The 12,216-nt window shown below is 38.6% G+C and overlaps 3 protein-coding genes across 5 annotated transcripts in view; all 3 read right to left on the bottom strand.

Moving 5' to 3' along the window:
- Positions 1-12,216, bottom strand: part of LOC309488896 (uncharacterized protein) — a 173,628-nt gene that overhangs the window by 112,438 nt on the left and 48,974 nt on the right. The gene's annotated exons all lie outside the window — the stretch shown is intronic.
- Positions 1-12,216, bottom strand: part of LOC309489405 (protocadherin beta-7-like) — an 87,751-nt gene that overhangs the window by 60,466 nt on the left and 15,069 nt on the right. The window contains exon 2 of one of the 3 annotated variants that reach the window (XM_082158181.1): positions 7,637-7,776. The exons of 1 other annotated variant lie outside the window; for it this stretch is intronic. In XM_082158181.1, the coding sequence (XP_082014307.1) occupies positions 7,720-7,776 (57 nt within the window). In that variant the 3' untranslated portion in view covers positions 7,637-7,719. Of the gene's footprint in view, positions 1-7,636; positions 7,777-12,216 lie in introns of those variants that run through there. One more of the 3 variants, XM_082158182.1, reaches the window with a different exon arrangement.
- Positions 3,772-7,181, bottom strand: pcdh1gb2 (protocadherin 1 gamma b 2; the record flags this gene model as incomplete). The annotated part of the gene is made up of 1 exon (XM_082158179.1): positions 3,772-7,181. One exon carries the CDS (start codon positions 7,179-7,181, stop codon positions 4,638-4,640), a length of 2,544 nt encoding a protein of 847 aa, XP_082014305.1. The 3' UTR covers positions 3,772-4,637.

Below are 12,216 nucleotides of genomic sequence, written 5' to 3'. Positions count from 1 at the left end.
AGACCAGTAGCCTTACTGAATCTGTATAAGCCAAACGTAAAACATAAACATCATTATCATCATCATAATACTACTACTACTACTAATAATAATACTAATATGTATCAGCTTCATGTTGATATATATGTGAATTAGTCACAGGTTGTTCAATCAGGCAACAGGATGAAACCTTTTAACATTTCAGCACCATCGGAATGAACAGCACCCGACGAATTAAATCCTGAATAAAATGTTCGACTCTCAGACTCTCATTAAAATGTATAAGTTAACAGAAAGTTATTAAAAATGAAAACGAAAGCGCATAGCTTTCAGAAATACACCCTTTAGTCAAAGACACTACATTTTAACACAATTTATTTGGCTTGGAATATTATTTCTGAATTATATGATCCTTGTTGTTTTTACCAGCAGTGTCCAACTCAAAATAACATAGCGAAAAATCTAGCCAACCAGTTTTATGTGACCTTGATTAAATATATCGATTTTCAAGTTTCAGCATGTTAAGTTGTTAAGGTATAGATATATTTCAGATTCAAGTTTAAACAACATCAACAGGTTGTAACAGGTTGCCTAACCGAATATATTTATGGCCAAACGGCCATAAAGACACAGCAAATTATAGTTATTATTATCATTCCATGCATTTATCACGTCGAGACTGGATTACTGTAATGCACTATATTCTGGTCTCCCTGATCAATGTATTAAGAAATTACAGTATGTCCAAAACTCGGCGGCACGTGTATTAACACACACAACTGTTCAGCAGCATATTTCCCCTGTTCTTTATGAACTTCATTGGCTTCCAGTAACGGCACGTATCGATTTTAAAATCTTGATTTTAACATATAAAGCCATTCATGGGATAGCACCGGAATACCTTTGTGATCTAGTTGCTCCTTACATTCCAAATCGTTCTCTCCGCTCGTCTGACTCTTCTACTCTTCAGCAGCCCACATTCAAATTAAAGTCGATGGGTGGTCGCTCCTTTACGGTTACCGCCCCACGGTTGTGGAATAAACTTCCTCTTTTGATTAAAAATTCCCCAACTTTGGACTGCTTTAAGAGGTCTCTAAAGACCCATCTTTTTAAAAATGCTTATTGTCTTTGAAGTGTATCTTATTTATATTTTTTTTGGTTTGATTTTTCTGTTTTTAATTATTGTTATATTATATAATGTTTACTATACTGTGTAGCGCTTTGGGTTGGAGAAAAGCGCATTACAAATAAAATGCATCATCATCATCATCATCATCATCATCATTATTATTATTATTATTTATGTGTACATTCAGTAATTCCTGCAGTGCTCTTACCATTTCATGTAGTTCAGAATTTTCAAGATTGTTCTTTTCCTGGATTGCGCGCTGCATCGTCTCAGTGAAACTCGGGTCCACCACTAACACACTCTGTCCACCGAGTGTAGAAAACTTACAGTCACTCTTCCTCGAGTCAGTCGTCATGCACACTTCATAATTATACCCGTGCGGCAGAGTTCCAGTGACTCCTGTGTCTGCGTAATGGGGTGGATAGTACGGAATAACAGGCAGATTGGAGTGATAGAGGAAGCGAGATTGTCTCCATCTGTAGATCTTTACTGATATTATCACAACCACACAAGTGATAAATAGGAAAGAAACAGCGGCCAGTGCGAGAACTAAATAAAAAGTCAGATTGTCGTTATATTGTTTTTCATGCGTAAAGTCTGTGAACTCTGACAGCACTTCAGGAAAGCTGTCAGCCACAGCCACGTTAATGGAGACCACAGCTGAGCGAGAGGGCTGTCCGTTATCCTCCACAACAACAGTGAGTTTCTGTTTGACAGCATCTTTATCAGTCACTTGTCGCACAGTTCTTATTTCTCCATTCTGTAAACCCACTTCAAAGAGCGCTCTGTCTGTAGCTTTCTGTAGTTTATAGGAGAGCCAGGCATTCTGTCCAGAGTCCACATCAACAGCCACCACTTTAGTGACGAGATATCCAACATCTGCAGCACGAGGCACAATCTCAGCCACCACTGAACCGCCAGTCTGTACTGGATACAGAACCTGAGGAGCGTTGTCATTCTGATCTTGAATATTAATATTTATTGTCACTTCAGAGCTCAAGGGCGGGGATCCTCCGTCTCGAGCTGTCACGTTAAAGGAAAACGATTTTAACTGTTCAAAATCAAATGATTTCACTGCATGAATAGTTCCAGTAAGTGAATCCACAGACACGAGAGAACTTAGCGGTGCACCACGCATCTCTTCATCCTTCAGGAAGTAGGACAATTGCGCGTTTGGACCCCAGTCAGCATCTTTTGCTTTAACAGTCATTATAGTCAGAGCAGGAGAATTATTTTCACTAACAAATGTTTTATATTCGTCAGAATCGAATATGGGCGGGTTGTCATTGACATCGGATATTTTTACAGTCAATGTTTTGTTTGCGTGTCGCGCTGGACTTCCTTGGTCTGATACCAATATCGAAATGTTATATTCAGCAAAACTTTCTCGATCAAGCATATCATCAGTAATTAAACTATAATAGTCTGTGAGAGATGACTCAATTTTAAACGGTATGTTTTGATTTATTGAGCAATGAACAAGGCCGTTTTTACCCGAATCTGCGTCCTCTACGTTAATGACGGCTACGGTTGTTCCCACTGGGGAATTTTCAGGAAGGGTGTTTGAGAAGGACATAAGCTGTATGGTGGGAGAGTTGTCATTTTCATCAATTACATCTATGACAAATTTGCATGTATCTGACAAACCTCCTTCATCTCTTGCATTAAAGTTTAATTGATAACTATTTTGAGATTCATAATCTAAATGACCAAGAATTGTAATTTCACCTGTATCTGTGTTTATCTCAAAAAGCTCCCTCGCTTCTTTGCTGGCTACTGCGAAGGAATAGGAAACATGACCATTTACACCTTCGTCAGCATCAGAAGCTCTTACAGAACCAATGACTGTATCAGCAGGTGAACTTTCTCTGACTTCAGTTTTGAAAACTGACTGTTTACACACCGGGGCATTATCATTAACATCCAGAACAGTAATATGAATTCTTGCAGTGCCTGATTTTTGAGGTGATCCACCATCAGCTGCTACAAGAACCAATTTAATCTCATCGCGCTTCTCTCGATCTAGTTCTCGCTGTAAAACCATCTCAATGTATTTGTTGCCATCGGTTTGACTATGCACCTCCAGTTTAAAACTATCAGCTGGGTGTAGTTTATAGCTCTGTATACTATTCAGACCGACATCTGAATCTATAGCGCTATCCAAAGGGAAGCGAGCTCCTAAAACGGCATTTTCAGCTATTTTCAGTTTAACATTTTCTTTCGGAAATAACGGAGCATTATCGTTTATATCTTGCACCTCAACAGTGACTCGGTGCAGCTGGATAGGGTTTTCAACGATAAGATCAAAACTGAAGCTGCAAGGCGTCGTTTGCTTACAGAGCTCTTCGCGATCTATCCTTTCTTTAACTACTAGAGTTCCTTTGTCTCTGCTCAGATCGACATACTGTCGTCCGCCCTTTGTTACGACGCGAGCTTTTCCAGATATTAGTCTACTTATCTCTATCCCCAGATCCTTAGCGATATTGCCTACGAATGATCCCTCTGGCATTTCCTCCGGGATGGAATATCTCATATTGCAATTTGCAACGTCCATTCCGTAGAAGCAGAGAATGAAAACAACAACCTGCCATTTTGAATGCGTGGAAACCATCCAAGGAATGTCCGAATTGCTTAATAAACTGAAGAAAGCCATCTACACCGTGTGGTCAAACGAAGTGGTAGCCTACCAAGTATGAAAAACAAATCAAAATCCTAAATCCAAAATGACACATTCACCGAAAACCGCTGCATATGTCCAACCTGCAAACGCGTCAGTAAGGGACTGGCAATACAGACTACAGAGAGAGACGTGCTCTTCTCACATGTTAATCAACAGCGGCACTCAGAGCTTTAAAGTCGCAAATACAAGACCAGTAGCCTCAATGAATCTTTATAAGCCAAACGTAAAACATAAACATTACTATATTAATAATAATAATAATAATAATAATAATAATATGTATCTGCTTCATGTTGATATTACATGTGACTGAGTCACAGACTGTTCAATCAGGCAACTGGATGAAACCGTTGACAATTTCAGCACCACCGTAATGAACAGCACCCGACGAATTAAATCCTTAATAAAATGTTCGACTCTCAGACTCTAATTAAAATGTAAGTTAACAGAAAGTAATCAAAAATGAAAACGAAAGAGCATAGATTTCAGAAATAAACCGTTTAGTCAATGAAAAAGACACTACATTTTAACACAATTTCTTTGGCTAGAAATATTATTTCTGAATTATATTATCCTTGTTGTTTTTATCAGCAGTGTCCAACTCACAATAACATAGCGAAAGATCTAGACAACCAGTTTTATGTGACTTTGATTAAACATATCTGTTTTATAGTTTCATGTTAAATTGTTAAAGTAGATATATTTCAGATTCAAGTTTAAACAACATCAACAGGTTGCAATAGGTTGCGCAAACGAATATATTTATGGCTTAACGGCCATAAAGACCCAGCAAATTATTGTTATTATTATAATTATTATAATAATTATTATTATTATGTGTGCATTCAGTCATTCCTGCAGTGCTCTTACCATTTCATGTAGTTCAGAATTTTCAAGAATGTTCTTTTCCTTGATTGCGCGCTGCATCGTCTCAGTGAAACTCGGGTCCACCACTAAAACACTCTGTCCACCGAGTGTAGAAAACTTACAGTCACTCTTCCTCGAGTCAGTCGTCATGCACACTTCATAATTATACCCGTGCGGCAGAGTTCCAGTGACTCCTGTGTCTGCGTAATGCGGTGGATAGTACGGAATAACAGGCAGATTGGACTGATAGAGGAAGCGAGATTGTCTCCATCTGTATATCTTTACTGATATTATCACAAACACACAAGTGATAAATAGGAAAGAAACAGCGGCCAGTGCGAGAACTAAATAAAAAGTCAGGTTGTCGTTATATTGTTTTTCATGCGTAAAGTCAGTGAACTCTGACAGCACTTCAGGAAAGCTGTCAGCCACAGCCACGTTAATGGAGACCACAGCTGAGCGAGAGGGCTGTCCGTTATCCTCCACAACAACAGTGAGTTTCTGTTTGACAGCATCTTTATCAGTCACTTGTCGCACAGTTCTTATTTCTCCATTCTGTAAACCCACTTCAAAGAGCGCTCTGTCTGTAGCTTTCTGTAGTTTATAGGAGAGCCAGGCATTCTGTCCAGAGTCCACATCAACAGCCACCACTTTAGTGACGAGATATCCAACATCTGCAGCACGAGGCACAATCTCAGCCACCACTGAACCGCCAGTCTGTACTGGATACAGAACCTGAGGAGCGTTGTCATTCTGATCTTGAATATTAATATTTATTGTCACTTCAGAGCTCAAGGGCGGGGATCCTCCGTCTCGAGCTGTCACGTTAAATGAAAACGATTTTAACTGTTCAAAATCAAATGATTTCACTGCATGAATAGTTCCAGTAGGTGAATCCACAGACACGAGAGAACTTAGCGGTGCACCACGCATGTCTTCATCCTTCAGGAAGTAGGACAATTGCGCGTTGGGACCCCAGTCAGCATCTTTTGCTTTAACAGTCACTATAGTCAGACCAGGAGAATTATTTTCACTAACAAATGTTTTATATTCGTCAGAATCGAATATGGGCGGGTTGTCATTGACATCGGATATTTTTACCGTCAGTGTTTTGTTTGCGTGTCGCGCTGGACTTCCTTGGTCTGATACCAAGATCGATATGTTATATTCAGCAAAACTTTCTCGATCAAGCATATCATCAGTAATTAAACTGTAATAGTCTGTGAGTGATGACTCAATTTTAAACGGTATGTTTTGATTAAGTGAGCAATGAACAAGGCCGTTTTTACCCGAATCTGCGTCCTCTACGTTAATGACGGCTACGGTTGTTCCCACTGGGGAATTTTCAGGAAGGGTGTTTGAGAAGGACATAAGCTGTACGGTGGGAGAGTTGTCATTTTCATCAATTACATCTATGACAAATTTGCATGTATCTGCGAGACCTCCTTTATCTTTTGCTTTAATGTTTAACTGATAACTATTTTGAGATTCATAATCTAAATTACTCAGAAGTGTAATCTCACCTGTATCTGTGTTTATCTCAAAAAGCTCCCTCGCTTCTTTGCTGGCAACAGCGAAGGAATAGGAAACATGACCATTTACACCTTCGTCAGCATCAGAAGCTCTAACAGAACCAATAACAGTACCAGCAGGTGACTCTTCCCTTACTTCAGTTTTAAATACTGACTGTTTACACACCGGGGCATTATCATTAACATCCAGAACAGTAATATGAATTCTTGCAGTGCCTGATTTTTGAGGTGATCCACCATCAGCTGCTACAAGAACCAATGTAATCTCATCGCGCTCCTCTCGATCTAGTTCTCGCTGTAAAACCATCTCAATGTATTTGTTGCCATCGGTCTGACTATGCACCTCCAGTTTAAAACTGTCAGCTGGGTGTAGTTTATAGCTCTGTATACTATTCAGACCGACATCTGAATCTATAGCGCTATCCAAAGGGAACCTAGTTCCAGAAATCGCATTTTCGCTTATTTCCAGGTTAACATTTTCTTTCGGAAATAACGGAGCATTATCGTTTATATCTTGCACCTCAACAGTGACTCGGTGCAGCTGGATAGGGTTTTCAACGATAAGATCAAAACTGAAGCTGCAAGGCGTTGTTTGCTTACAGAGCTCTTCGCGATCTATCCTTTCTTTAACTACTAGAGTTCCTTTGTCTCTGCTCAGATCGACATACTGTCGTCCGCCCTTTGTTACGACGCGAGCTTTTCCAGATATGAGTCTACTTATCTCTATCCCCAGATCCTTAGCGATGTTGCCTACGAATGATCCCTCTGGCATTTCCTCCGGGATGGAATATCTCACATTGCAATTTACGACGTCCATTCCGCTGAAGCAGAGAATGAAAAACACAACCTGCCATTTTGAATGCGTAAAAACCATCCAAATACCGTCTGAAATGCTTAATAAGCAGCAGAAAGCCATCTTGATAAACTGTGTGGTCAAACAAAGTGGAATCAAACACGAAAAAAACATTACATTCTTAAATCCAAAATAACGCATTCATGTTCTTTCCGTCGAAAAAAAGCTGCATATGTCCAACCGAGCCAGTAAGGGACTGGCAATACTGACTATACAGAGAAACACTCTCTCATCTCACTTGAATCAACAGCGGCACTCAGAGCTTTAAAGTCGCAAATACAAGACCAGTAGCCTCACGCGGCTGCAACCAAATGTAAAACATAAACATCACTATAATAATAATAATAATTATTATTATTATTATTATTATATGTATCTGATTCATGTTGATATGTGACTGGGTCACAGGCTGTTCAATCAGTAACCAACATAACACAGTAACAGGCAGCTGGATGAAACCGTTGACCATTTCAGCACCATCGGAATGAACAGCACCCGACGAATTAAATACAGCATAAAATCTTCCACTCTCAGACTCTCATTGAAATGAAAGGTAGAACAAAAACTGGAATAGTGTCAACAGGTTGTGCCCGGTTGTACAAGTGAATATGTTTATGGTCAATTGTTAAAATAGATATCCAAGCTTTTCAGTCTCTATTAGACACATAATAATGTAGAATCATCCATCATAAGCATGCATCTCAGTTAATTTACAGTAAAAAATTGTTTTTCTTACCTATAGATGAAAATCCAGTATTGGTTCATAGAGGATAGCATGAAAGACAAAAATGAGATTAAACAAGTTAGGGCAGTTTAAATTAAACCTTCAAACCATTAAAGCTGGGGGAAAACAACCTACAATTTAGGGTTAAACCAAATCAATAGTAGGCCTTATCATACTTTTACTCTTTTTTTATTTTAAGCATAGAGGTATGTTATTATATATTATTATTTATGTTATTATGCAATATAATTATAATTTTTTATTTTTTTTATTTTTATTGTTATAAAGAAAGTGAGTAAATTGAGTAAAGTGACAAAAACTTTTAATTTGTCTTGGAATTGTAACTTTATTTGACAATTACTTGTTTGTGTGACATCCACAGTACAATAAGGTATACATTTTTTCAGACACTTTCTTACAATTAACATGAATTTACAGATGAATTAATACACATGTGTAGTTTGAAATCGTTAAATAAACATGACAGAAAACCTCAAATGACTATAACTCCGAGATAGAATAATGTTGACTGCACTGTAAAAAGTGGACATGTGCTTTAAGGAGACATGTGCATGTGGATGTTGCTTTAAGGAGGTATTACCTGATTCTACCTACAAATTCTATTTTGGTTGTTGTAACCTACTTCAATCTGTTTAACGTAACATAAAACAAGGGAATGCTGTTTTAACTTAATTGAGTTACATTGACCCAAAATACAATTCCCATTAAAGCTCAGGATGGATACATTTGACACATGCGAATCTGTTTCTTGCTGATCTGCGAATTTTGCTTCAATGAAAATTTGTGATTATATTAAACACATTAAGTTGCATCAAAGTGAAAATCACAACTGAGAGCGCTACTCTTCAGCACAATGGTAACCACAAAATGCAATAACAGAAACTCCTCTAAATGTCCAACATTGAACCTTAACACATCTTTCCCTTTACTGAAAAACACATAAAATAACACTTAATCCCTAAATTTACTCTCCTAATGCAGTCCCTTGCCAAGCATGCTGGGAACTACATATCCACTGCCCAGGGCGGCATTTCTCAAAAGCACCATGAGCTAAATTGTCATTGGTGGCAAAGGCTCTACGATCTACTTAGGCTTACTATGATTTTGAGAAATGCATCCCTGGGCAGTGGATATGTTGTTCCCAGCATGCTTTGCAAGGGACTGCATTTGCAGAGTAAATTTAGGTATTAAGTTTTATTGTATGTGTTTTTCAATAAAGGGAAAATATGTTGGTAGATTATATTAATGTTCAGTTAAGTTGGACATTTAGAGTTGTTTCTGCTACTGAATTGTGTGGTTACCATTGTGCTTAGGCTGTGTGTACTCAGAGTTCTATGCTCAGTCAGATACCTGTCTTTACTAAGTGGTTCATTATATACATTGTGCTTAATGATGAACAACACTGTTAATCCAACTAAACTGATTTATTTTTAATAAACTAATTTAAGTTGTGTGTAGAAATGTCTTCAATTAAATTAAATAAGGGTATTTTTTTTGTGTGTGTGTATTTACATAAAGGTGGAAAATTACTTTCATCACATTAAACAACAACAACAACAACAAAAAAAATTATATCAAACTTATTAAGTAATTTTACCTAGCTGGAGAAATTAGGTTATATCTACTGAAAGTTATGCTTCAGTAAAATCTTGTTTTTCAGGTTGGTTGAATTCCATTATAATCAGTTATCTTCAATCATTTATTTCATTTCAACAAAACCAGTTATTATAGACCACATGAAGTACATCTTTTAAGTTGAACCGACTAAACATTTTTTTTTCAGTGAGTATAGCTGACACCACAGATCAGAACTTTGTACAATCTCATAAATGCTTTTAAAGAACTCAAACCAGGAAAATGAAGAGGTAGTGACCTTCATACTCACACACACTCTAACAAAAAATAAAAATAAAATAAAAATAAAGAAATGAAAATGTGAAGTCAAAACTAATCAAATTATTTATTTACCAGAGTGGGGTAGCTTAGTCCTTCACCATTGGTGTTACTACATGTGTCTGTTGCTTTTGTGTCACACAAAGTTTGAGAGAAAGGGACAGTGTTTTCATTATACGATGTCACAAACTTGAAGTCACTTGTGCGCGAGCCTGTGGTTAGATACGCGTCATAATTGTAAGAGCTGCGGAGAGTTCCTGCTCCATCCACCTCTGCATAGTTGGGAGGCAGATAGGCGCTGGGAACAGCAACTGCTCCATCAAACAACAGTCTGGGCTTTCTCCTGTGACAAAACTTCACTGCCAAGATCAGTATGATGAACGTCAGGAAGAAGGTGCACACGGAGACTAATGCAATGATCAAGTATGACGTTACTTTAGAGTTACTGTCCTCATAAGTCATATCTTTAAGTTCAGGAACTTCAGAAAGGTTGTCAGAAATCAGTAAATTCACAGCACAGGTTGTAGACAGAGACGGCTGACCGTTATCCTTCACTGAAATAACAAGGTTCTGCTTCATATTGTCAGATTCAGAAATGTCTCGTTGTGTTTTGATCTCTCCACTATGAAGACCAATGGAGAAAAGTCCCGGATCAGTAGATTTCAAGATCTGATAGGACAGCCATGCGTTCTGTCCAGAGTCAGCATCTACAGCGATCACCTTGGAGACCAGAGAGCCTGAGAGAGTCGCTTTAGGGACCATTTCAGTCATTAAAGACTTTCCATCTGGAACAGGGTATAATATCTGTGGAGAGTTATCATTCTCATCTGTTATGAAGACTTTCACAGTCACGTTACTGCTGAGTGGAGGAGAACCATTGTCTCTGGCAACAACTTTGACACTGAAGTTTCTGAACTGCTCATAGTCAAATGATCTTACAGCATGAATCACCCCTGTATCTCCATTAACAGACAGAAATGAGGACACTGGGACCCCATTGACTTCACAGGGTACCAGAGAGTACAGTACAGTCCCGTTCTGTCTCCAGTCTGGGTCATTTGCACTGACAGAACAAACAGAAGTGCCTGGTTTGTTATTTTCACTTACATAAGCACTGTATGTCTGCTGCTCAAATACAGGAGGATTGTCATTCACATCTGAGACAAATAAATGAATTGTCATGGATGTGGATAATGGTGGAGATCCTCCATCTGTGGCTGTGATGGTAATGTTGTAATCAGATTCTTTCTCTCGGTCTAGAGCTTTTGTAGTTACTAGAGAGAAATAGTTTTTAACAGATGGGTTCAGTTTGAAAGGAACATTTTGCTGAACAGAGCAACGAATCTGCCGGTTTTCTCCTGAGTCTTTGTCTTGAACATTAATGATTCCCACTTCAGTACCTGGATCAGAGTTTTCAGGTATCGGGTTATTCAAAGATTTAAGGATGATTCTAGGTGGATTATCATTAATATCAGTTATATCTATAATAACTTTAGCAGTTGATGCCAATCCAAAGGCATCTTGGGCATGAATTCCCATTTCATACTTTTTGTCTTTTTCATAATCAATTTCTCCATTCACCACAATTTGCCCTGTTGTCTTATCAATAGAAAACAATTTTGCAGCTTTATCTGAAATTCTGCTGAATTCATACGTCACTTCCCCGTTTGGACCTTCATCAGCATCAGTGGCGCTCACTCTGATTATTTCTGTTCCCGAAGGAGTATTTTCAGCCAGAGTGACCTTATAAACAGGCTGACTAAATACTGGGACATTATCATTGGCATCTAGAACAGTGATGTGTATGACAGCAGTGCCAGATCTCTGCGGTGAACCACCATCAGTGGCTGTGAGGATCATATCTATCTCCTTCTGCTGTTCACGATCCAGCTCCTTTTCCAACACGAGTTCTGCATATTTCACTCCATCTGCACTATCATGAATATCCAAAACAAAATGTGCGTTTCTCTCCAGTGAATAGCCATTGACCGCGTTATGACCAATATCTGAGTCATGAGCCTCATGCAAACGGAATCGCTGGCCTTTGTCTGCTGATTCGGTGATTTCAAAGTTAAAACGGTCACTTGGAAAGCGTGGCGCATTGTCATTTATATCTTCAATATTCAGAATTATTCGGTGCACTTCAAGAGGGTTTTCCAGGACGAGCTCATAACTGAGAATGCAGGGAATTTGAGATCCACAAAGCTCTTCTCGGTCTATTGCCTCTGACACGATTAAATCACCAGTATTCAGATTAATATCACAATACCGTTTGCTGCTGTCCTCCGTTTCTATCCGAGCATTACGAGCAGATAATTGTTTCACATCCATCCTGAGATCCTTGGCTATATTTCCAATCACATTCTGGCGCTTCGTTTCTTCCGGAATATTGTAGCTCAGATCTGCACAGACGATTTTCAGAGGAAACAGAAGGAGAGCCACGAAAAATGTAAACAAACGACCTGAAAATAATCTGTATTCCATGTTTGAAGGTTTGATGTCGCACCTGCACAACAGTAAATTATTCTTTGACGGATG

Source organism: Leuciscus leuciscus, assembly GCF_965113295.1.
Source record: "Leuciscus leuciscus genome assembly, chromosome: 24".
NCBI classification, from domain to species: Eukaryota; Metazoa; Chordata; class Actinopteri; order Cypriniformes; family Leuciscidae; genus Leuciscus; species Leuciscus leuciscus.
Note: the sequence above shows the minus strand (reverse complement) of the source record. Positions and strands in the feature narration are given on the sequence as shown.